Source organism: Triturus cristatus, chromosome 3_1 (genome assembly GCF_964204655.1).
Source record: "Triturus cristatus chromosome 3_1, aTriCri1.1, whole genome shotgun sequence".
Lineage (NCBI taxonomy): Eukaryota > Metazoa > Chordata > Amphibia > Caudata > Salamandridae > Triturus > Triturus cristatus.
The window spans coordinates 493,290,055-493,317,138 of NC_140583.1; the positions used below are offsets into that span (position 1 = coordinate 493,290,055).

General features: G+C 44.4%; 1 protein-coding gene across 1 annotated transcript in view; it reads left to right on the forward strand.

Annotated features, from left to right (window-relative positions):
• Positions 1-27,084, forward strand: part of PDIA3 (protein disulfide isomerase family A member 3) — a 160,953-nt gene that overhangs the window by 36,374 nt on the left and 97,495 nt on the right. Inside the window, exons 4-5 of the mRNA XM_085644348.1 lie at positions 3,958-4,065; positions 4,601-4,730. Coding sequence (XP_085500474.1) covers positions 3,958-4,065; positions 4,601-4,730 — 238 coding nt within the window. The remainder of the gene's footprint in view (positions 1-3,957; positions 4,066-4,600; positions 4,731-27,084) is intronic.

The window sequence follows — 27,084 nt, forward strand, 5'->3', positions numbered from 1 at the left end:
AAACATTTTTACAATGTTTCTTTCAGTGTTGTTGTATTCAATATGTTGGTTGTAGTGATTTTTGGGCCCACTTTGGTTTTCCCCCAGTTTCATTTTTTAGACGTTGTTAAACTGAATTAAATTTTAAAAAAATGTGTACACTTTAGTTCTAGGAGTACACAGTACACTGTTTGTTTTTCAGCAGTCTTTTTCAAATTATGTACTCTGAACGTGTAGTACAAGCCTGGAGCCTACAAAAGAAGAGAGTACACAGTTATGTTCGCTCGAGCACAGCACCTGGCATCTAGACCCAACATTGTGCCACGGCTGTATTTCTGACGCAGTGGTATTTATTATATTTAAAAAGTGCTGTGTGGGTTGGAGAGGAGCATTTCGGCTGTGATGACTGTTCTGTAACATCTACTGAATTCCACATGCAAACCTGCATAATATACAGATATGGGGGTTAAGGCGATTGTTGGACTTGGCCCTTCTGGCAGGTTCACCCCTGAACTTTTTGCTTTTTATTGGTGACTTGGTGTGGTGATTTTTGGTTTCTGCGCACTTTCCCTGTGTCCCAGGGTAAAGTGCGTGCGCGCTCTGAGTGCATGTGGTGAGATAGGCCTGCCCTCCCATAGGAATGCATGAGGAATGTATGTGTCCCTAGTAGTTCCTGATGCGTGGGGTGTGCAGGCCCGAGTTTGGTATGTGCGGACTCGTGTGATTGAATGCTGCGCGATGATGTGTGCGGCGTGCATGTACCTAGTATGGAAGTGCCACTTCTAGAAGTGGGCACTTCGGTGTGCAGTGTAAAATGTGTGCCTTGTCGCGTGATTGGCTGGCTGAGGTCCTGTGACGGGCTAGGGATTCCCCAGAGTCAGGAGGAGTCACCCGGTGGTGAATAGGGAGATCAGCAGCTAGATGGGTGGGAGGAGTACACCTGGGTCCTGAATAGGGCAGGGCTTTCCCCACACAATGCTGGCTCCGCCCCCTGTGGTGCGACTGACGACCCTAGCCCTGCCAGTGAATAGAGTGAGGGGCTGAGCACATCAAGGGTGCTCCCCAACCAGCTGCGACTGGTTTTCCCCCCTCACCCTGAACTCTGAACAAAGGGATTTGGTGTATAAAAGAGGGGCTGTGACCCCATGAAAATGTTCTCCTCTTGGATCCTGACAGAGGGGGGCTTGCTGCTGGTGGGGCCCAGGAGGGACCGCCATGGGGGCTACCTCCCTGCTGGAGGGCCCTGTGTGCTGGCCCCTGGGCCCTACCTTGCCCCCTGGATGCCCTCAGGACTGTGGGGACCTTTTTGCTGGTCCTTTTGCTTTACCAAGGCTTGTTAGCCTGCCAAGCGCCCTGGGAGCGCGTGGGCCTCACAGCACGGCGCTGCTGCGAGCGAGGGAGGGAATACCCAGCGTAGGGATTCCCCCATGATGTGGGCCTTGGGGGTGCCCACCCCGCTAATCTGTTTGCCTTGGGTGCGCAGGTGCCCACCCTGCGTCTTCGTGCTAGGAGAAGGAGTAATACGGGTGCCTACCCCGCCTATTTACTTATTTAAAATGACGGGTGCCCACCCCGCACTTTGCCCGCCAAAGAAATCACCGCTGCAGCCCGAGCTGCATTTAAAAACCGCCGCCGAGTCCGCGGCCTGCCTGGTTGTGGGCGGGGCCGCGGGACAGAAGCGGAAGTGCTGCCATTTTGATAGGGGGCAGTCCCGGAGCCTCGCCGGCTCCAACAGAGAAGTCCCGGTTCCAGAAGAGGGACCGGGCGACGAGAGAGCCGGTGAGCGGTGCTGCCTGTGGCGAAGAAGGGGGCCGACGAATCCTCAGCGAGGCTCTTGTGAGGAAGAGAGCCCCGCCTGCCGCCTCCCGCCTCAGAGGAAGTCCCGGGTCCCATGAGGGGGCCCGGGCGAAGCGAAGGAAGCCGAGACCGGAGGAAAGGAAACCGCCCCCAGAGCCGGTGAGTGAGGGCTCAAGGGGGCGGGGAGATCCGGTCGGGGCCTCAGAAGAAGCCGGTGAGTGGGGCTGCCCCCGGTCGCTTCATACTGGCTGCACGCGGGATGGGGACAGTGTTTTGGTCCCAGGAGGAGCCCGGTGAACGGGGCTCCTCCGTCACCCTCTGTGCCAGTGTCCATTCTTTGTCATGAGCGGACCCGCTGTTGCGGGCCGCTCCAACGCAGGGGCATGTGTGTTCAAAACGCCAGTGTATCCAATGTGGGGCACAGTTGATTCCCGAGCCTGCGAGGCTCCAACGTGGGGGACATATTTGTTTAGAGCGCTCCAACCTGGGGGCAAAGTAATTTACAGTTCTTCCTTTTTGCCGCCATACTCACAGCTGCCCCGCTACTCAGGGTGCAGCTGCAACGATGGGGCCATAATTGTTTTTAGAGCCCAGAGAGGCGGGCATGATTATTCTAGAGCCCAGAGAGGCTCCAACTTGGGGACATGGTGTGTGTCGAGCCTAGGTGGCTCCAACGTTGTGGATATTGTTTCAGGGGCGATTGAGAGCCCCTGCTTCATTTGCCTTCCCAGCTGCGCAGCACTTAGTGCCACCTGCAGCGTTTAGGCCCTGTGCTTGTCCCCAGCTGCCCAGCAAGTAGTGGGCAGCTGCTATGTTTAGGTTCTGGCGCAACCTGGACTCTAATATGCTTTTGGGTGCTAGGAAATGTACGGTGTAGTATGTTTGGCGCACCCTGTGTTCATGCTTATGGTGCTAGGAAATGTGCTGTGTATAGTATGTTTGGCGCACCCTGTGTCTGATACCTCTAAATGTGGTTATTTCTGCCTAGGAGGCTGTTTTACCTGTTTAGGTTGATGGTAGGGAGAATGTACTTCCCTGTGCGATGTGCGCCCCTAGTATAGTTATACTTAGGTGGTTAGGTCTAATGCGTTAGACCAATGAGAATTGCATAATGTGATTTATGCCCCTGTGATAGATGCAGGATAGGTTTTATACCTGATGCTAGTGTGATGACGCTGAGGTCATTATTGCGCCAGTAGAGACTGGTTGTGCTCTACAGTTACTTTGTGTTATGTTCTACGTTTACTATTGGTGATTTGTGCTATGTTCTAAGTGCTAATTCCTGACAGTGGTCCATGTGGCCCTGTCCCCTGTATATATAATCCCTTGTAAATTCTGCCCGTGCCTGTTGGCACATTGTAAAGTGTGTGTTTTTAGAATACCTTGTGTGGAGTTTCCTTTGTGGTGGGCCTTGGGTGTTGTTGGTGGGTGCGCGCGCAAACGCTTTACACATCGCCTCAGAGATAAGCCTGACTGCTCATGCCAAGCTACCAAGGGGGTGAGCAGGGGTTATCTTTGGCGTGTAACTCCCCAGCCCTGACTAGAGTGGTGGTTTCTGCCTGGCTTTGGCGCAAGCCTCAGCCAACCAGAAATCCCATTTCTAACAGCGATTCTCTGAGATCACGCAGACATCACCATACTCTCAGAGCAGAGGTAGATTTAGAAAGGGAAATAGTTTTAACATGGTTGGAATATTGATTCTCTTCACCATGTTCATAATGCTGGTTACATTGTTCTGCTTCATTTGCCTAATAATCGCAGCTCATACCTTGAATGCAAGATAACGATAAGTGTCAAATGATTTGTAAACTTTCCTCATGTCTTTCTTGTGCTCACCCTGAGTGTGCATGGGTGAACAATGAAAGCAGTAAGATCTGTTCCCACGATTCCCTTGGAGTTCAGAGTGCTGTGTTCGATGTTGCCAGAATCACTTGTTACTTGGGGATGGTTAGGAGTTCAGGTGAGGCACTGTGAGCCTGTCCGGAATTGGACATGTGGGTTTGTAAGGAGTAGATGGACGCAGTCCCTACATCCATCTTCCAAAATATAGTTCTCTTCTCCATAGTAGGATCTTTATAACATGGTTAGTGCTATGTTAGTATAGTTTTTTACATGTCTCCACTTTGTCGTAAAAACTAGTGTTGAATTGTAAAGTTTAAATGTAAGTTTTTACCTCTACAGATGGCATTGTCAGCACTCTCAAGAAACTAGCTGGTCCAGCATCGGTGGATCTAAGGTCTGTGGAAGCATTTGAGAAATTTGTTGGCGATAAAGATGCTTCAGTGATAGGTGAGTAGATCGGGGCTGTGGCTGTTTCTTGCATAGTGACATGCTGAGTATAGTGTATTCAAGAACTTTTTTGAACTCATTAATCTTGTGGTGCTTATTTGCTATTCATGCTGGTTACATTTTATTGTTCCCTCTCAAATGTCACATTGGTTGTCGCTTCTCTCACAAAGTAAATACAACTTCTAGCCTTACGTGAAGCTATCTGATCAGTGAGGTTAAATGTTTGCACTAAGATCAGATGGGGGAAAAATAGTGTTATTTTATCTGTCCATACTCATTTTGAGGGAGGTTCGAGTGAACAGATAAAATATTTATAGTAGCCTTTTTTCTGAAAAGCTTTCTCTTATGTTTGCTTGCTGCTGGTTTATGCTTTGTTTTTATTTTTGTGAGTCTGTATATTTATGAAAGATCCTTTGCCTTCTGAAAGACCTACTTTTTCCAAGGCATGAAGGTGATTGCAAGGCAAATTTTTCAACAAGCCTGTCTTTGGAATGTAGGTTTTGTCAGTTTTCTTAAGATGTTTCTCTTCCTTTAGGTTTCTTCCGAGAATTGTATGGTTCAGATCATTCAGAGTACTTGAAAGCAGCCAACACTTTGAGAGATAACTACCGTTTTGCTCATACAGACGAGGATGATCTAGTTAAGAAATATGAACCAGATGGCAAGTACGTACTGATATTAAGTACTCCATTGAAACATGAGTCATTAGTCATTGCAATACAGTCTGTTATTTGCTTTACCAGAAGTTGGCCGTGTGACGTTCATAGTTTTTAATATATGGTAATTGTTCTAAATGAGTACATTTTCAACAAGTGATTTCTAATAATTTCTTCATGCAGGAGGATCCAAGTTACTGCCAAATTAAATGTTGGGTTTCCTTGTCTTGAACCCTTGTCATTCAATGAGCTTCGATTGTAAAACAAATAGCTGTCAATATGCCCTTGTCCCTGTGTATCATATTGGAGAACCCTTTTCTTTATGCGAAAAAGTTTTCCTGCCACATTGCCATCCGTCGTCCTTATTGACGAAATGTAGCTAGGACGTGTGGATTAGGTTTTTACGCAAGGCCTATCATGATTCATATGCCATAAAAACATTACTTTAAAATATTCTAGCTATAATTGTTTGAGTATGAGGAGGCACTTTCAAATTATATACTTTTCAGTTTGCCGCAAGTTTGCTTGTTTACTTGGGACTAAAAGTAGAAAGTCCCTTTGCTTTACAGGACTAGATTGAACCCCTGTGTACCAACATTAGCAGGGCATATAAACGGTGGGTCAAAGGTTTGTCAAATTTGAACTTCGGAGTGTGAGCTACTTTCAATGCAGTCTCTGATGCTTAGGGGTGAAGATGCCTACTTAATAAAAGGCTAGACAAGACCTCTTGGGAAATTACAGGAGTGATGGCGGTTATCATGAAATTACATTTCTCAAGAGTCTTTTTCAGGTACCCTTAAAGTTTTCCTGTGTGTTTCAGATTAGTTAGCATCTTAGTGAGAGGTACTGTGAGCAATTGCAGTTGTTTATATGTGGGGGTATCAACATATCTTGAAGATGCAGTTTAAATCCTTCCAGTTGGAATTTTAGATGGCCCTTCCTCATAATGTTTGTGTGCACATGGCGGTTTTCTATTGCATACAGTGTTATTCCAATCTCGCAGACAAATCTGTGGGAAAGGGTGAGAGTCCATTTTGTTCATATGGCATGGATGTGGTATTCGCTGTAAGAAACTCAGTGTATTGCATGCAATTTGGAAGCATATCTTGGTGAGGTGCAGTGATACGGTAGCATCATTAAAAAACACATGGTGGGGGTTACTTATGTTTAGATTGTGAAGGTAAATTTTGCACCTGCAGCACAGCCTTTTGCTATAATTGAAATGCAATTTAAGAGCAGGCAGGTGGCAAACCTGAAGTCTATGTATAATACAAACCTAAGTCACTACATGATCATCTTTTTAAGTTCAGAAAGATTTCTTAATAAATAATAACTGTGTCAACACAAGTTCATAACATTAAATGCATTGCATACAAGAGAAAACACTGCGAAAAATTGCTTCTATAGAGTTAGAGTTATAAGGATCGGGCTCAAAGATAAAGTGAGAAAGATAAAACGGTATACAAAAATCATTTAAGAAATGGTAGAATATCAAACATTTGGAACGCATTAGGGGTTTAAGGGGGTTTTGAAACTTCTTGTTGAAATGGCTGCAACCGAAAAGAACGACTAGCACATATGTCAAGATACATTGTAACAGGTAACCATAACTCCAATCGCTTCGTTGCCATGTTTAAAGGATATACAAAAAAGGTGTCCAACCTGTGATTATGGCAAACATTATACCACCACGCTTTATAAGATATTTTAGAAAAATCCTTCCAATTAGCTGTAATTTGCTGTAATGCAACTGCTAGTAGTAAATCAATAACTTTACATTAAGCGTAACATTTTCCCAAGAAGATGAAAGGCTACCTAAAAAAACATGAGTGCAAGAGAAAAATGTTGGTTCTAAAAATCGAATTGATTTGGGGCCATACTTGTTTCCAAAAATTATGCACAATAGGACAAACCAATAGCATGTGAAATAAATCTGCATTTGGAGAGGAACATGTCCAACAAGCATCTGATACCGCCTCAAATCTTTTACTCGGATCACTTGGCGTATAAAAAAAAGTCTGTTATAGACAAAAACCAATGTCTGCGTGATATTTAGCTGCTCTGGACGACTTACGAATTTTGATCCATATGTTATTCCATAAGGACACTGGCCAAGAGTGCAAGGTCATGCTCCCACTTCTCTTCTTCTTTGGATTTCTGCCTAACCGCACCCATATTATGTAGGTAAGAATATATGACAGAGGCCTTAGGTGTAGTTGCTAACAAGGTATGAAGTTGTGGAGTGAAAGTAGAGGTACTGGGAGAAGTATGCACTGCAGATAACTGGGTATATGTATCCATCACAGCTTTCTTAAGCAGGATATATTTGTAAATGAATGAGGGAGGTAAACTAAATGATTGACTAAGCAATGAGAAAGGAATAAAATCCGACTGTGAAAAGCTGGTATATCCAAATTAATCCTCTCTGACGCCAAGTTTTCCAATAAAAAGGTTTATTTCTAATAAGTAAGTTTTTGTTATGCCAAATTGTGGAGTCAAGGAAGGAGTCTACAGTGCTATGAGATGTAGAAGATGGGAGGAGTTTAGATGTTAGTTTAATTATGGGAGTGGATAAGGTTTGTGGTTTACATGGAAAGGAGAGGTATTTTGCAAGGGAAAAGGGGGACAAAAAGACGTTCGATTGTAGTCCATAAAGGGCACTCATCAATGGGATCGCGCAACCACAGGGAGGCTTGATGTAAAAGAAATGCTTTCTGGTACGCCGGAAAATCAGGAAAATTAACTCTACCTTCTGTCTTGGGATGTGTTAGTTTGAATAGAGACATTTGAGGTTTTTTATTGTTCCATAAGAAGGAGGAAAGATTGGAGTTGGCTTTCTTTAAAAATTTAGAGGGAATGGGGACCGGTATATTAGAAATAATATATGATTATTGGGGACGACATCATCTTAATAGTGTAAAGACTGCCCCACCATGATAAATAAAGGGGATGCCATTTGGCGGTTAATTCTGAAACTTTTTGTATGCATTCATTCATGCATAGAGATACCGTATCGGAAATTGAAGGGGTAACATGTCATCCTAGATACGCAATGTGATTGGGACTCCAGGTGAAGTGAGTACTCACGTACTTCTGCTAGAAAAGCGAGGATTGAATCTTTTGGTTGAGACAAGAAAAGTAAGATCTCATCGGCATAAGCTGCAAGTTTGATATGGCAATGTAATGTTCGGAAGCCATGAATGTTGGGGTTTTGGCGTAATTTAGAGAGAAGGTTCCAAGGCAAAGTTGAAAAGGAAGGGGGATAAGGGACATCCTTGGCGCACACCTCTTCCTAAATCAAAAAATTGAGATACTAGACCATTGGCACAAACAGCCGCACGGGGATTGGAGTAAGGAAGAGAAATTAAAGACGCGAATTTAGGGCCAAAACCAAACCAATTCAGGGCATGAAGCAAATGGTTCCATTCAACTCTGTCAAACGCCTTTTCAACGTCTAATGCAATCGCCACAAGGCTGTTTTAAATGTGGAGATTTAGATAAAACATTAAAAAGGAGTCTTGTGTTATCAATGATGAAATGTCCTTTGACAAATCCAGATTGGTCTTTGCCCAACAAGTCTGGTAAATAAGAGTCTAATCGTATAGCTAAAGCTTTGGCAAAGATTTTGTAGTCGATATTGACCAAGGAAATGGGCCTATAATTTTTGCAGTCTTTAGGGTCTTTGCCTTCTTTGGGTATGAGGCAAATGTGTGCTTCTGAGAGAACCTGAAGAACCGCCTAATGCCTTAAAAGAGTCTATAAGGGACTACAATTTAGGCAGTACAAATTTGGAAAAATGTAAGTAAAATTCGACCGTGAAACCATCTGGTCCTGGTGCTTTATCCTTTTTGAGGAATTGGAGGGCTTTAAACAACTCCTGTTGCGTTAAGTCTAATTCCAAGGAAGAAAGATCTAAGGGAAAATATTGAGGTTTTTGGATGGTAGAAAACAAGTGTAATAAGGACTGGGCAGTAGGTTGAGTTTCAGAGGCGTTTAGTGTTTTCTAAAAAAGGGAGAATTCATTCAAAATATCAGCATCTTTATACTTTAAATCCGAGTGTGGGTCATAAATAGATTCAATATTTAGTTTGTCTAACTTTTAAGTAATTGGCCAAAATCTTCCCTGCTTTATTCCTACCCCCATAAAATTTTGCGCTAGACTTTAACAGATATAAAGAAGCATCTTCTGTAGATTTTTTGTTAAATTGCATCTTAGCATTAACGAGGGCTGCGATGTATAATAAGAGTGCTCCTGTCTCTTAATATCTTGAAGGTCCCTGGTCAATTTACGGGCATTTCTCTGTTTTTTTGCAACACAGCCAATTATGAAGTCTCTTGCTGCGGCCTTGAAAGCGTCCCATAATGTGGAAAAGGGCATGGATTGAGCCCGATTGATTGCAAAGAACTCATCAAAAAAGCTAGTAAAAAGTAGAAACTTTGGGTCTAAAAGAAGAGTATTATTAAAACGCCACCTTTTGGGACCCGTTATTTTGGGTAGGATGTCAATTGTCATTGAGACAGGGGCATGATCTGACAATATAATGGGACCAATTTCTGCATTAGTGAGGGTTTGCGCAATGTTGCGAGAAAAATATATAATCAATCCTGGATTGAGAGTGGTGGGAAGGAGAGTGAAGTAAATTCTCTAGTGGTCGGATTACAGAGACGCCAGGCATCAAGGAGTTTATGTTGCGTAATAGCTTCAAAAGACTTATGAGGTTTATTAGGGATGAAGGTGATTTTAGAGTTCCTATCTATAAATGGATCAAAAGCCTGATTACAATCCCCCGCAAGGATAAAGTTGTCTATGCAGTGAGTGATGCGTTCGGCCAACATGGACCAAAAGGAGGGTTCACCACAAGTAGGGGCATAAACATTTAAAAAAGAGTGGAACACCCTTGAGAGACAGTTTAACGTTTAACCATCTACCATTAGAATCTGAATCTTGGTATAAAAATGAGTACGAGGGAGATTTACGGCATAATATCACTACTCCATTACGTTTACCATCAACTGGGGAATGGAAAACTTCACCTACCCAACCTCTTTTTAATTTTAATGATTCAGCATCCTAATGGTGAGTTTCCTGTAAGAAAACGATATCCGCTTCTAATTTGGCTAGGTGAGACAAAACTCTTGCCTTATAATGGGGGAATTCAAGCCCCTAACGTTCCAAGTAATACATTTTAAGGACTTGGGTAATGAGAAAACAAATTGAACCAAAAATATGAAATATAAGCCCAATGCATTGTAATAACAGTGAAATATGCAAAGTAATGAAGGAAGAAAAGAAAAGAGATAGTTAAATCAGTGTCACAGTAAAGATAAGTATGGAAGCCTGAAGAAGTAACGAAGAGAGACCAAGAGAGCGACTCCCAAAGAAAAAATAAAGCGTGCTTGGAAGGGAATAGGACAACATCTAGGGAAACAAATAGGATAAGAATACAATAGGAGATCATACCTACAAAAGGAAAGTCAGGGAAATACAATCAGGAAAAACGCGAGGTGGAGGGTGGAACCACATGAAATAGGCGACCCATCCAGGATCGGCCAGACTGTAAACCAGAGAGACTCCACGAAATAAGGATAAAAAAAATCTGTGGAGACAAACAATAAAATTAGAGTGACGAAGAAGAATACTAACGGGAGTAGGCAACAATAACCATGAACACCTTTGTAATAAAATTTGTAACTTAGAATACCGATAAATATAACTATATAAAAACGAGATACTGCAATTCAAGAAAAAATGAACAAAGTCCAATGAGATCCAATTGCCGAGGAATGCAATCTCAAGTGTTGAATGAAGGACCTTAAGATTCCATAGTAGTAGTTTTACAAGAGTTTATGAAACTTTGTAGACGCAAAGGGTCTTCATATGTTGTTCTGTTGTTGTGAGTAACTTTGAAGAGACCGGGGTGAAAGAGGCCGTATCGGGCCCCTAATGAACGCAGATCAGCTCATGTTTAGGAAAACCTTGCAGCGGTTGTCAGTGGCCTTGGCATAGTCCTGTGCAAAGAACAAAGATGAACCTGACCATGTGATTCTTGGAGAAGCTTTAACCGCTGATGGCACCTTCAATAAGTCTGTGTACTCTAAGAAGTATAAGATAACTCCTCTTGGTCGTTGCGAGGCTGAGGACTGAGATGGCGCTCGCCCCAGTAGGTGCGCGCGCTGGATGTTGAGCATCGTGCCTTCAGGTAAATGTAGTAATTTAGGAAGAAATTACTTGATAAAAAGAGTCAGATCCCTCAAGTCCCTCCTCCAGGCCGTAGATCCATAGATTGTTCCGTCTGTTGCGATTCTCAAGGTCTTCCACCTGCCTTTGGGGCGAGGAAACTTGTGAAAGAAGATGAGCAACATTAACGCAGGTTTCTTTTAAGGAGGCGACATTTTGTTCCACCGAGGAGACCCTTGTTTCAAGTTGGGACCAATTATCCGTTAAAATTTGCAATTTAGTATTGGTCTCTTCCATGAAGGGTCGGAGAGCTCTGATTTCTTCCAACAATAGCTCCATAGATACAGCAGAAGTTGATTTAGGTGGCGAAGGAGGGTCCTTTTTTAGCCTTTTGGTGTTGTATTTCCCTGAGGGCTGCGACAGAGGGATCCATTGTTATCTCCAGACTCAGAGGAGTAGACGTCAGTTTTCAAGTTTCAAGTCTAGAGAACTCAGAGAAGATCTTTGAATTCTTAATAAAGATGTGCCTTGGCTTACCAGATGAAGAATGTGTTGCTTTAGTTCTGCCCATAAGTCTCAATCACATCGCTCTCGCCTGAACGAATGCTCACAGGTTAAAGGACTGAGACGAAAATTATGTAAAGACGTACAGCCGTGGAAAAGATTGGTAAACCAGCATTAGATAAAAGACCTCTGCGTGAAGGCACGAAAGTATTCTTTATTTGTTCGGGCAGTAAAAATGTTAGAGCGTGTTAATGTCTCTTTCAAAATGAAGAAGGCAGGTTCCACTCAGGCTGCTCTTGTGGGGGCTCAAAGGCAAGAACTGCACACTTGAGAAAGGCTAGCAGGAGCAAGCAAACGATGTATAACAACATCAAATGGTGCTCCAATTTATAGGACATAAATTCACCATTCCTGAAGACGTTAAGGGCATAAATAAGGAAACATAGCCATTTAAATTAGCATAGCAGCGCCTTGAAGAGAGGTTACATCAGCTCCTGATGAAGACCAAATGGCCACCCCTCCAGGCACATCATGCATGTCTCAGCATAGGTAGCAAGATAAATCCTCAGAAAAGTCTCAAATCAAGCGTGAGAGGCAGTAAAGACTCACTCCTGGGCACAATGAAGTGGCTGAGAAGGGACTATAAAGCTTGCAGTATCATTGCAGCGAGGACGCGCGCTGTTGCGTGAAATACAAAATGGCGGCCGCAGCAAAACAGTCGCCTCAGAACTTACTGCAGTGAATAAAGCTTCAGAAGCGATGCCTACAGGATTGCCAGCCGCATCGACACGCTCCCGATACCTTCATAAATCAAGTCGTCCCCTGTGCCATGAACTGCCTGGCAATGTGAAGTCCGCCGAGGAGACGGGAGAGCCTCACCCGTGTGCCGCCATACTTCGCGGGCGCCAAGCCACGCCCCCTACATGATGTCTATCTTAACCTTGGAAAAGGTGCTACTAGTCTAAAGTGCCCTGTTATTTTATAGTATGCAGTCGCCCTGCAATACGAACATTGTCTGACTGGAAAGGGAAATATAACAAGCACTTGAGTTAAGGGTGTGACAAATTCTGAGGGGAAAATAAGATTAGCCTGAGTTTGGCGAATGCTGCATAGCTGTAATTGAGATCTTAACCCTTCATACACAAGAAAAAAAAACATTGTCGAGGGAGCGAGAAATAAAATTTGTTTTGCTAACCACTTTGGCTCCAGCTGACACATCTTCTCTAAATTTGCACCAAACTTAACAAAAGAAGCTCACCTTTGTTTAATCATCTACCATCTCATGCTGATTGGTCGGGGAGATTAGGTGTTGGTTTCAGAAAGCTTGTATAGATATTTAGATCCAAATGCACTTCAAGTTTGCAGGCTTCCAAATTTTAAAACCGTGGTGTGTAGTGGCTGTCTTATTTGGACGTCACTTGATGCCTCTGGACTACTATGAAGTCCCTAGACATCCTTCAGGAAAATGTTCTAGGGACACCCGAGAATAAAGTACACACCCTACCTAGGGTTATGACTAAGATGACTTAACAGGTGGAGCAGGCCTTCAGGGTGTGGCCAAAGGCACAACCCAATGTTTATTGAACAACTCTATAAGTAAATCAGAGTGGGTACAGAGGTAAGTGACTGCACACATGGCATTGCCAAAAACTACATCCTGTGGTCATGACGCAATTTGCATGACTGCCCTTCAGAATTGAGAACACGACTTGGCCAGAGGGCACTCTGCAGGCTTCTACATCTGGGTTGTGGCAAGATTTGGGGCCCGCAGTTCAACTGTTATATTGGGCATTTCACCTACTATTCATTCTAGCTATATACAGAATCTCTTCCCTCTTCCATGGCGTATGTTTTAAGAATCCCTCTTTTTAGAGAAGTGGTTTGTGGTGGTGGTGTTTTGGCCAGACTGGATGCTTCTAAAGCATTGGCACTCGCAAACATTTACCCAAGGGCCACAAACTACGGAATGTGGTGTGAATAGGGGCCTCACTTATGCCAGCAGGGTGGCGGGGGGGAGGGCAAGAGTCTGGGTGAGTCAGCGATTGTGTAAGGAGGTCTAACAAAATGTTAAACGGTCAAGCATTTATTTCCAGGTTAATAAAGGGTTGCCCGTTGATTTAACTTTTTATTTTCCTGAATATTAGTGCTATTCAACTAAATAGCAGCTCATGCTGCTGTTCACCAGGGGGTCCACATGTAAAGGTCAAGAGGGCCTCAAGAGGACCCCAGGCTGTACGTGGAGTATCACTGTTCTAAAGTCTACTTCCTTTCTGCCAATTTCCCTAGCCAATCCTATGACTTAACACCCCCTTTAGCACAGTCCGACGGAACTTGTCTTTAACCCCTTCCATGCCCATGACGGAACGGTTCCGTCATGAGCATCGGTTGCGCTGTGCTCATGACGGAACCGTTCCGTCATGGCCCCGCCCGCGCTCGAACCCTTCAGCACCGCGGGGGAATTCCCGCCGCGCTGAAGGGGTTAATAGTTTACTTTTTACCTCCCATGTAATGGTTTGTGATCCCCTAGGAAGGAGGTGTGAGAGTCAGTGCTGTCTGCATACTTTGTTGTCTTAATCAGTCTGTGTAGTTGTCCTCAAAGGCTAGACTTCAATTTGATGATTACCTGGAGGAGCACCTATAGTCAAGTAATCCTGACCGTTGTCTCGCTACCCCCGCAGCGCGATCAGGAGGATTAAAGTTGTGATAGAGGCACAGTGGTGGTGGTGGTGGTGGTGTGCACAGCAGCAGCTGCTCATGGTCCTTTTGTGTTCCTTTAGGTGGAAAGTATTTTCAGTAGACTATTGGATTTTAACAGTTAATATTTTGACCTGTCAACGTCTTGTACTATTAAGTCTGTCTGTACACTGTACCATAATGCAGTTTGTTTAGCCCACATGCAAAGGCATGATCTATTTTTTAACTCTTAGTAGGTTTTGAAAGTGCTGCTAAAGCCTACAAGTGTGGCGAAGCAATCACAGCACAGTTTCAGTATGTAAAACATTTCAGTAGCAGAAAGTGGTGTATGCACATAAGTAGATGGCATACACAATTAAACACATTGAAGAAAATATGCTGGCCATGCACAGCGAGGGAGACCAGGCCAAACACCCAACCTCCCACAGGCGCCCATCTCCTTGCGGACACCAAATCCACATTTAGTTATCTATTGCGCTGGTACGGCTGTATTTCACACTTCATGGTAATGCAACACCGTGCTAACTTACTCGATGGTACCATCATACCAAGTGGGGGCTGCGACACTTGATCAGCAGCGTACCGCAAAATAAATATACATATAATTTGGCGACAATTGAAAGGACCCACGGTATACTTGTATAGAGGCTTAAGGTGGCATTTGTTTTATATTACTTGCCTATGTCCACATGGGCACCATGTAGTACAGCGAATATATTCTGATATTCACATGCCTACTGGGGCTGGACAGGAACTGCATATTTTGATGCACTGATGTAATGATGGCATTATTCAGGAATGTGTAATCAATACTGTAAATTGTTTGCCTATAGGGACAAGACATGAATTGTTCACGGTATTTTTTGACATTACATGGCAGGGCTCGAAAAATCATTAAAAATGCACAAGACCTGCAGGTCTAGTACCCTACAAAATATCCTCGACCCAACTGAAATGCACTTGACCTCCTATCTGAAAGCTGACAAGTTAACAAGATTTAAAAGCATTTTTATTGCTCATTTAGGTTGTGAGCAATAAAGATGCCTTTAAATCTTGCTATCTTGTCACATTTCCCCTGTTTTCAGAGGCAGAGCTCAAGTGTCAGTTTTTATTCCTACTCGCCAGTAAGGGCGAGTAGGACCTAAAAATAGCTCGTCCTGAATTCATCTGACTCGCAAATGCGAGTGGTCGAGTGAATTTTTCGAGCCCTGCATGGTCTGAGTAGGGGTACTGTGTGTTAAGCATCAACTCACTTGACAATAGTGAGTGACTTTATTGATCAAATATTGACATTGGATATTCATTTATCTATTTATGATGTATATATTCCCTGCGATACAATGTGAGGGATTGTTGCTCATATTTGCACTTAATTTTGTGAAAGTCTGACTCAAGTATTCCTTTGTATGAATTTATATCATGGTTACCATGCTAAAAACAACGTTACAAAATGGCTGCCAAATGTTGAACCCGCTGTATATACACTATATGGGTGTTAGACCTTCTATAATTTTGAAAAAAAAGTGGATAAAACCACGTGTGATTATGTGTGAAACCAAGTGTGAGCAAGGCGGAAGCCGAAACGCATCGTTTTTTAGCTATTAAAACTTTATTGAGCATATCGGAGTGTCTGTACTTTCTGCCTATCAGCGGAGAACTTTTGGAGTGTGTATATGTATGCATATATAACTTACTGGCGGTCGCCAGTAGGTAGTTATAGTTGGGACCTAGTTACCATAGGAAAATCGCAACATTCTATTCCCAATAACTTTGGCGCGATTGACGAATCTTTGCAACATTTTCAAAACTTATAGCCCGCTCCGGTCATATCCTGAAAGTTTCGGGGTGATTCGGCAAGCGGGGGGCGAGAAAAAAGGGGGGCGTTCCAAACGTGTTTACTCCATGCAATTTTCCATAGGAAAATTTAGACGCGGTTACAGCCCGAACTGCTGAACTGAATTGCACCAAATTTGGCAAAAAGGTAGCCCTTGGTTTAGAAAGAGCCCTTTTTAGGTCTCGCCTGCGTGGGCTGCTCACATGCGCAGTCTCGCTGGCGAGATTTATTGATTTAGAGGAAATTCTGTAAAGGGCTTCAAGCCCCGCCCCTCTTTACCTTTGGCCGGCGTCACCGTTTATGCTAAACGGTGGCCAGCCATTGGGAAAGAGCACTGCGTGACGTAGACTTTTCCACTTTTCAGACGGCCCACTTGGACAGGCTCGCCTGACTTCCTCCCGTCTCAAAAGCTTTCTTATCTTTATGGGGCCATGTGTTTTAAACCAGGGGTCTCCAACCGGTCGATCGCGAGCTACCGGTAGCTCGCCGAGACCCTGTGAGTAGCTCGTGACACTTGCTGCTCAATTTAGTAGCCCTTTAGTGTTGTTTGGGCTGTTTAGGCTTTTTTCAGGCTGCGTTGCCCGCCCTCACCCAAACCAGCAGCTCAGATTGGCTTTGAGCTTAGCTGGGGTGGGTTGTGCGAAGAGGATGACGTTTCTCTTCTACGTGGAGATCAGTGTCCCGACTATGCGCCCCCTGCCTTTTCCTCACTGGCACCGCGCTGTTAATTGTTTGAATCACTAGCGCGAAAGGTGCTAGTGCGGAGTTGAAGCAGGCATTGCAGGGCAGAGCAGCTGGTTTCCAGGTCACGCAAGAAGTATGGGACGGGACCCGCGACATCTACCGATTTCAACAGTACAGCCTGCCACCATATATTTCATCAGGGCAGCAGGCAAGCCGTGGGAGCACACCCTGGGGCCTGGACCCGCAACACTTATGCTGGTAAAAGTAATCTTTTTACAACACTACTAGATAAATGATTTTACTCCGACATGGCATACTTTAGCTTTTTTCTATGTGCTTGCCTAATAAACACCTCAGTCGTGCCCTGGTTTTGTTAACTGTTACCTCTCGCATTGCTGCTGTACCACGCAAGGGAAAACGTCTCAAGCTCCCATGCCATCTTATTCCACTCCAGATGCTGCAAGTATCACAGCGCGAAACCAATTAAGCACTTCTCATTAGTGCGGGCTCCCAGCCAGGTGGAGGCCTTTTCTGTGCCTGCTGGGGTAAAAGGAGGCAGGTCTACAGTCTGATCTGTGAAGGGAGGCAGAGGCCCGGGGGGCCCTGGGACAGACAGAACCGCTGTTCCTGCTGTTGGAAGAGGCCTGCTGCATGTGCACTAGTTATATAGGGGCTCTCTCAGAGTATATGTAGCAGGATCTACATCTAATAAAACTCGACCACACGGGGTTCTCCCAAACCCTCTCCTTAAATCAGAAGCTTTAAAAACAGTCCCCGTGATGATTTATGGTGCCCTAGTCGGGGGTGGGGAGGAATGGAGAAAGCTGCTGGTGAAAAGTGAAGCTTGCAGCTGCAAGGCGCCATTATCTTTTTAGCCAGTACCACAGCGGTTGAGTTTCTCCAATCGAAGCTGGGGTTGATTGCATTAGCTTTCAGGCTGAACTGCCAAAGGTATATTTGTTATTTCATTGTTTATCCTTTTTGTTTTTCACGTAAATCCCTAAGCAGGAGTCAAACATGCAAAGCATGGCGAAACAAGCAGTGTGAAGTGTTGTCATTACTTCCCAGTGCAAGGAGGCACTGACAACCACTTTAGCAGGGAATAGTGATAGGTGGTGGTGGTGGACAGAATCCAGGCCAGGCCCCCGGCTGGAAGTGTATATCGATGGCTCTAACAGGCAGTGTGGGGATAGGCCCTACTTAGAAGTGTAAGAAGAGGGCACTGGTAGGCCACAGACATTGTTGTCACTAATGAGCAGTGTTAAGTGCTAGAATTGGTGGGGAGTGCGAATAGCTGGGACTGGGGGACAGTGTGATCAAAGCGCATTGGTTGGCAGTGAGATGCTGCCACTGTTGGGTCGTGTAAGTAGCGGTCATTAATTAGCACTGAGGGACTGGTACTTGTGGGCAGTGTGAGGAGTTCTCACTTGTATGTTTTTAAGCCCCCAAACATCTTTCCCAAGTTTAAAATTCTCTTCTCAAATTCATGCCAAAAATGTTTGTACAATACTCAAAGCCTGGGTAAAATCAAAGGGCACGATCTGAAATGACGAACACATTCCTGCTCAGGGACAACACAGTAACATTCGAAAGTAAAATTTATTTTGTGTTTTATAGCATTTTACTTTCTCACACTAGCAGTTTCTCCTCACTTAAAGGATGCCAATTCAAAGCTTCTTTTTTTCAGCATTGTTGTGCATGAAACAGTGACTAAAGATCATGCCAATGTGCACTGTATCCTCGTGCACACTTTTAGAGTAACATATCTTGTTGATGGCACCTCGTTGAATGTACCTCGTTGAGTACTGTGACACCTCTCATGATGCGCCATGCCACATCTTCAAGAAAACATATTAAAAGCAATTTCTTCACGGTGGGCTGCTTGAAAAGAGCATTGAAGTTATGGTACCAGGAACACACGGATTGATATTAAATTCAAGAAGTCTGTAAACATCTATTCCAGAGCGTATTGATAAGCGTGCTTATAGGAGCATGACTGCTCTTGAAGCCCTGGTATTAGAAATGAAAGGCAAGCATGAGACTTCAGTGAAGCAGTGTGAAAGCAATAAGCTTTTGGTTTCAGCCCACCAGTCCCTAACCGCCCCCAAATGAGTGGCACCATACAAAGTGACAAGGCACCCTGTGGCCTGGTGTGGTGTCATAAATCACACCGGAGCCGGACCTGTGTTGGTTGCATTCATGCATGACCAACAAAGTATTAACAGAAGAGCCCAGCATCTTGTAGCTCAGGCTTGTGATAGCTGTATGTATCGAGTCTCTGAATAACAGAGTCCTCCGCATATGTGGTGAAAAAGGGAGAAAGAAACCCAATCCCTGGGCTGACAATAGTACAGGCCTGCAATAGTAGAACATTACTCGAGCCCCCTATGTCCTCTCTTGCCCTTCGTGTATTAAAACCGGCTTGCCCAAACTTAATTGAACTGTCAGCATGGGTGGACCTCATCACCTCTGTAGTGCCTCAAGGTAATAGTAGTAGTGATTAATTAAGGCAGGCCTCCAACTAAGTTGCAAGGAGCGAGCTCACAACATCAGCATACAACTGTGTGCCCCCCTGCCTTTCCCATCCTGGCACCGCGCTTTTCATTGTGCGCAACAATTGCTAGTGCAGGTGGTGCAAGTTGTATTGAACGACTGGATCACCTGCCTTTTCAGCCTGTCACCTTTATATTTGATCCGAGAAGCAGGTAAGATGGTATCTACAGTGGGTTATATCACAGAGTTGATATGATTGGGTAGAAACTGTAGTTTTTAAACTTTTCCTCACCTATGATGCGCTGACAACAATGCCATGAGCCAGAAAAGTGTCTGTTTGTAATATGCACTTTGTATATGGCCACAATTGTTAAATGTGCAACATTATTGACTATTAAAACATATGTACATGTGGGAGTGACGCCGTTTGAGAGGACTGCACTTGAGAGGTCCGTGGGATGGGAATGGCCTATAGGGGAACCAGTCCCTACCCAAAGGGCTGGCCTGACCGATCAGTGCATTGGTTGTTTTTTGGGCTGTTTGTGGGCCGATTTTTATTGGCTGGTGGGCTGTGCCAATGCTTGTCTTTTGTTGTTTGGATATTTGTGGGCTGATTTCTTTGGCTGGTGGGCTGGTTTTTATTGTTAATTTTTCTGATATTACCAAACATTGCATGCTGCAAGCACAAATAGACTAGTCTTCCATACCTTGAATATCACCTCTTGTACAACATGTCTTTACATTACAGTTTAAAACTTAATTTGCAAATGTGGCCCACTTTTTAGCTATTAGATTTGGCGTGAGGGGGTCTCAGAAAAATGCGCGAGTTGCTTGGGGTTTAGTAGCTCACGACGATTTTCACAGACCAGAAGTAGCTCTCACTACACAAAAGGTTGGAGACCCCTGGACTAGAGGTTTGTAAAGTGTTTTCTTTTAAAACATATGTCTAAGATAGAGGCCGTTGTTGGTCGGAAAGGTGCAATATTTTTAGTAGGCTGTTATCCGATGTAAAGGATTTGAGTAGGGAAATGGAGGTTGAAATCTCCAAGGAGAAAGTGATAACAAGAACAGGTAAGGGGAACTGTGCGATGATCACAAACTGTCAAATCTTTTGCTGCAAAATGGTTAGGTGTCGTGTTTGTGTCTTCAAAGTGAGGCACTGGAGTAAGTGCGAGTATGAGTTAATCAGTTTGCGTTTAAGAGATAAAGGCACCCTTTCAGATTTTCTTTTCTTTGAAGGTTGAAAATGTTATACCATTGTCGATGGATTATAACCAGAACTAGGCAGATGATGGATGTTGCATCAGAGACTGCATACCTACAGTTCAGGGAGGCACCTTTAATGTGATGTGCTCCTGGATTTAGCAAGGGTGGGTCTTCTCATTCATTCAGGAGGTTCACCTACACTTTGATGTCCTTGAGGAAATTTTGGGGAGATTTGTGCTCTGCTCACTCATAAGAGGCTGTAATGAATTATGAGTAGCGTAATTGCACCTTTCATTGGAATCATGCCGATGGGTATTTCAGTTCTAGAGAGTGTGAAAAACCATTGTTTTAGCGTTGCTGGACTGGGGGGGTTGATTGACAGACTGTATCCAACGGCAGTGTGGGACACTGACAGGGCGGTGGATTTGGACCTTAAACATTTTGATCTGTCAGTGTAGGAAACTCCTTGATCCAGGTCATAATTCACACTAGCTTCATTTATGCGGACATTGGTCCGTTTGATTTAATTTTCGGAGTTGTATGTGTGTTATAATGCGGATTAGGAAGGGTTAGAAGTGCTGTAGCTAGTAGTGGTAAGCATGGTATCATTGCTAATGTCCTTAGCCACAATAGAAGCTTTCAAGCACTTAAGAGCGAGGTGAAGCTATGGAAGTTGAAACCCTCCAGTTTTCATGCAGGTTGATGTGTAGGTCACTGTGCATGTTATCATGATATAGTGTTTACCTTTAAGGGATGCATGTGTTCTTTCAGTCCAAGAAGAATAAGCAAAGTGTACCAGTTCAGGAAGATATGTCCTAGTTTAAAAAAATAAACCTCTGACCACAGATGAGGGTTAATGCAACCAAGTTTGAAACAGAAGTATTTGTAGCCATTTAAGCTTTCAAGGTTGGTCGTCCGGATGTACCATGGGCAATAGGACATCTGACTTGTTACATGCATCCTGGAGCATGATCGGATATGTAGCTTGCTTTGCTTTAGAATTGGTGGCCATAACACAATCGCCTAAAAGTGTAGACTAATGATCTTTAGAAGCAGATTCAGTGTGGGACAGCTGCAGTGGGCAGCTGTGAGACAGGGATGTGGTAAGTGAACTGTGTGCACCAGTGAGACCTAGCATGTGGATGATTGTACGTTTAAGTGCAAAATCTCCCTTGATACATCAGTGGAGTGTGCATACAGTTTTAGGAGGTAAAACACATTTAAGAGCAACATGTCATTAGATGGGAAGTTGGCAGGAGTTTGGTGTTTACATTTTGGTTACAATCACTCCCTGCAGAGAGAACAAGTCACATTATGTGTAAAATGTATGTGTCAAAATCACATCAGTGTGGGTGCTGCATACAAGTAGTGAAGATGGTGACGGCGCCCAAGTTTTAATTATGTAGGAGGCATGTTGCCACTACCACTCCCTAAGGGAACTCTACATGCCCTAACTAAACAATACAATGTTGATCTGCGAGGGCAGGAATCCCAGACTTAAACCACCCAAGCTGCATGCAGAAACTAAGGCAGGGGGGTGAGGTTGCCAGACCTGTATCTGTATTATCTTGTGCACCACCTGTTGCAGTTAGTGTATTTTCTAGTAATCAACAACAAAGAAACAACTGGGGTGGCTGTAGATCAGACTGAGTGCAAGCACAGCCATGTATCGGATACTATACCATAATATAATGATTCAACAACATTAAGCTCTTCCTCATCTACAATGAAGACAATGTGGTTGACCTGGAGAGACTCATGTAGATTAATGGGGTGGATTTCTTCCTATGCAGAGTAGCGACTATCTGGTCCAGTGGGGGCATCACAATGGAACACAAATTGGTTTGGAGGGGCAGTGGGACAAAAAGGCTTAGTGATGCTAGGAGACCTTTTTGAAGGGGACACACTCCAGTCCTACGAGACGCTAGAGGAGACTGATTCACCACAAGCACAGTATTGAATATACTGCCAATTAGAACATTGGAATGCTGGAAACTCCATTGAAAACAATGGAGCGCTCCGGGCTTATAATGGCTGGTATAAGCCCGGAGCACCAACATTCCAATGTGTCTTTGTTCACAGCTCTGACTGTGAACAAAGACTTCAGGGAGCCTGAGGGGATTTGAATCCCCTCGCGCTCCCTGAAGGCTTCGTTTTGTTAGAACCTTCTGCCCTCTAGTGGCAGAATGTTCTAATAGCCTTATAGCCCTTCGTAGCAGGGCTATACCGGCTTTTAAAGTCGCTCTGCTTTGTTAAAGTCCCTCGCCTTCGGCTCGGGCCTTTAACGCTGCAGCGGGCCTTTAACAGCCGGTATAGCCCGCTACGGCGGGCTATAAGGCTATATTACGCCATTGCCTAAGACTGTCAATAGGTGAAGTCTCCAATATGAATCGGTTCTCTTCCAGGAGATCCTCATCAATAGTCATAAGCACTATCATATACGTGACACATATATATATGTGTGTGTGTGTGTGTGTGTGTGTGTGTGTGTGTGTGTGTGTGTGTCTCCCCCCCCCCCCCCTTAGTGGCGATAGCCAGTAGGTAGTTATAGTTAGGACCACGTTTCCATAGGAAAACCTCAACATTCTATTTTGAATAACTTTGGCGCCGGTCGACGAATCCTCGCGAATTTCTCAAAATAGGTGGGGCGCTACGCTCCGCTCCTACCCTGAAAGTCTCGGGGGGATTCGTCAAGCGGGGGCTGAGATAAAAGGGGGGTCCCAAAACGCGTTTTCCCCATGCATTTTTCCATAGGACCTTTAGAACGAGCTACAGCCCGAATGGCTGAACAGAATTACTCAAAATTTGGCAGAGAGGTAGTCCCTAGGTCAAGGAAGTGCCTTTTGTAGGTTTGGTGTAAATCTGTTCAGTAGATTCTGAGAAAATAGCCTTTAAATCAATATATATATCTGAGCCAGCTTACGGTACGCTTACCGTACGCTTACGGTAAGCGTACGGTGGCGTGCGCGAGCGCGATTCTGATTGGCTCTTAGATCTTAGTAAACATTCGAATCGGCCGAAACCAGGAAGCGGCGGCCGCCATTTTGTCTCTCGCACTGAGAGAGATTTTTAAAATCGGAAGCCCAAAAACATGTAAAGGGGCTGTTTTGACAACTCCCTCCCACATAGTCATGTGGAGGGAGTCCCCAAACATCCCCCAAGTGCAAAAACGGTTTTATTTTTTTTTCGGCAATTTCGCGGGGTACGCTTACCGTACGCTTACGGTAAGCGTACGGTAAAAAAAAAAAAATAAAAAAAACACTATCCACACTTACCCCACCCCCTGTGCTTTTGGTGGCCGAAGGCCACCAAATGTGCTGGGCTTATTACAATGGAAAAAAACACTATCCACACTTACCCCACCCCCTGTGCTTTTGGTGGCCGTAGGCCACCAAATGTACAGGGCTTATTATAAGGGAAAAAAACTTAGCATTTAAAAAACCGTACTAATTCACTGAAAAAACCATAGGTTTCACACACGTTATAGTTAGGAATTAGCATTTAAAAAACCTTGCATATATATATATATATATATATATATATATATATATATATATATATATATATATATATATATATATATATATATATATATATATATATATATATATATATATATATATATATATATATATATATATATATATATATTCAGTGAAAAAACCATAGGTTTCACACATGTTGTAGTTAGCTGGAAATTTTACTGATAAAAAACCAATGAAATTCCCCCGTTCTAGTTAGTGCAGGCAACTAACTCACGCGACCGCAATCCTCTGCTGATGACATATGTGTCTTTATGAAAAAAAAATATCTGTAATATATGTATAGCTAAAATTTAATGGAAGAAGACATGGGCAAATAAGTGTCTAAATACAGTATTAGCATCAGCAGAAGATTGCGGTCGCGTGAGTTATAGTTGCCTGCACTAACTATAACGGGGGAATTTCATTGGTTTTTTATCAGTAAAATTTCCAGCTAACTATAACATGTGTGAAACCTATGGTTTTTTCACTGAATTTGCAAGGTTTTTTAAATGATAATTCCTAACTATAACGTGTGTGAAACCTATGGTTTTTTCAGTGAATTTGTACGGTTTTTTAAATGCTAAGTTACTTTACGCCATTCGTGGCGTGCGCGCCCACTTAACGCAGTTCGTTCCGTGCGCGCACAGTGAGCACGCGGTGTGCTTCGCCCACTTTACGCAGTTAGTGCCGTTACGCTAGATGGGCCATGTACGCACGATGCGCTTCGCGCACCGTGCGCACATGGAGGACATATGATGCGCTTCGTTGTGAAAGGTAATATTTTATTTTTTCACATCTTTAATATGCCATGCACAAATGGTGTTCTATGGGCACCATTTGCACATGGGGGGGGGGGGGGGATGGATATTATGGATATATATGTTTTTTAAATTAATTTTTACCGTACGCGTAATCGGCGAAATTATCGAAAAAATTAAAATTCCGTTTTTGGCCTTGGGGGATCTTTGAGGACTCCCTCAACATGGCTAGGTGCTTAGGAGCTGTCTAAACAGCCCCTTTACATGTTTTTGGCCTTTGTTTTTTAACCCCCTCTTAGACTGCGAGAGAGAAAATGGCGGCCGCCGCTTCCTGGTTTCGACCGATTCGAATGTTTACTAAGATCTAACAGCCAATCAGAATCGCGCTCGCGCACGGCAGCGTGCGCGTACGGTAAGCGCACCGTAAGCTGGCTCAGATATATATATATTGATTTAAAGGCTATTTTCTCAGAATCTACTGAACAGATTTACACCAAACCTACAAAAGGCACTTCCTTGACCTGTAGACTACCTCTCTGCCAAATTTCAAGGAACTCTGTTCAGCCGTTCGGGCTGTAGCTGTGTCTAAAGGTCCTATTGAAAAATGCATGGGAAAAACGCGTTTTGGGACCCCCTTTTATCTCAGCCCCCGCTTGACGAATCTCCCGGAGACTTTCAGGGTAGGAGCGGAGCGTAGCGCCCCATTAGTTTTGAAAATTTCGCGAGGATTCGTCGACCGGCGCCAAAGTTATTCCAAATAGAATGTTGTGGTTTTCCTATGGAAACAGGGTCCTAACTATAACTACCTACTGGCGACCGCCAGTAGGTAATATACATACAGCAAGGCATGTTTGAAAAACTGTTTTAATGCTTAGCACTTAGCACAATCTCTCAGATAGGACTGAAAGCATTGAATGCTCACAGGCTGCATTGCAGAAAAAACATAGCCTAGAAAGGCTGAAAAGCGAACTCTTAGCAACTTAGAAATAAACTGGCACCGTGCCTTTAAGGCAGCCATGACCCTCAGCTTCCCAACATGCCTCAGGGGTGACAGGTCAGTTGTTATTTCCGGCTCCTTCAGGCAGGACCCTGGTTACACAGCTCCACTTTTTTATGATTTTACTCAGAAATAATCTTCAATTTTCAGGAAGAATTTATCTTACTTTGACGTTTTTCATCTTATGAAGTAAGGTGCTCACTCTTTCTGACTATTTTTGGCATTTTTTTTTCCACTCATAATGCCATCTCTTTTTGACCCCTGCCCTTCTTGTGGAAAAAAGGCCAGGTCAGACTCTCATGCAGTGTGTATTCTCTGTCTACCTAAGGACCATGTCCCCAAGACTTGTCCTCATTGCCAGTCTCTCTCTAATAGAACTTTAAAAGACAGGGAGCGTATCCGTCTTTATGGGCTGGCAGAGGCATAAATCAACTTCCAGAGGCAGGTCACTGGTGAGAAAGGGCTCTAAGAGGGCCAGATCCTTTTCTAGAAGCAAGATTCCATCAGCGTCGGGCTCGGCACTGAGAAAACCGCCACCGGTGGGACATACGTCCAAGAAAAGACCTTCGGCTGGCTTTCCGTTGAGAATGCCGACATACAGGTACGTTGCTGCATTCAGTCTACGTCGAAGAATCGTGAACCTCAGCCATCGTCAACCCGGCGACGATCAACGTCTAGGATCAGCAGCCCTCCGCCGTCGTCATCTCGACATTCGGCGTCGAAGGCTGGCAACCCTCCGCCATCAATTCAACGACTATTGGCGTCGAGGAGCAGGAGTTCTCCGCCGGCGACAATCGGCGTCTAGGACCAAAAGCCCTCCGCCGGCGTCAACCCGGCGACGATCGGCGTCTAGGATCAGAAGCCCTCCGCCGGCGTCAACCCGGCGACGATCGGCGTCTAGGATCAGAAGACCTCTGCCGTCATCAACCCGGCGCCGATCCGCGTCTATGAGCGGCAGCCATCGTCCCGGCGACTATCAGCGTTGAGACGCAGAAGTTCCCTGGCGTCGTCGACGAGACATTCGACGTTGAACAGTTGACGTTGAAATTAAACCCAACACGTGGTCGAATTTCGACGTCTAGAAGACGGTCAAGGTCTACGTCGAAGGGCTCCGTCGGAGCATGTTATACGCTCGACGTAGAGATCCACATCAGTGAGGTCTGGAGAAGGTTCAGTGGTTTTGGTGACCGAATCAGCGTCACGGCACTCATCCTCTCATTCCTCGACGACCTTCGATGCATTCACCATCTGCGTCCCCAGAACGACATTCGAGGCGGTCGCGTCAAAGATCTGTCGCATCACAGAAGGGCTTCCCCTTCTGTTCACTTATCTCCAAGGTGGCTCCTACCAATACATCACTGGATCAAGAATCCGGCAGGAACATCACGAAGAGAGGAATATACCAGTCCGATCCACATATCTCCTCTGCAAAGGTTGGTGCAAGAGGTGGATAGATCGCCTTCAGCTACACATCCGCATCGTGCTGGAAGA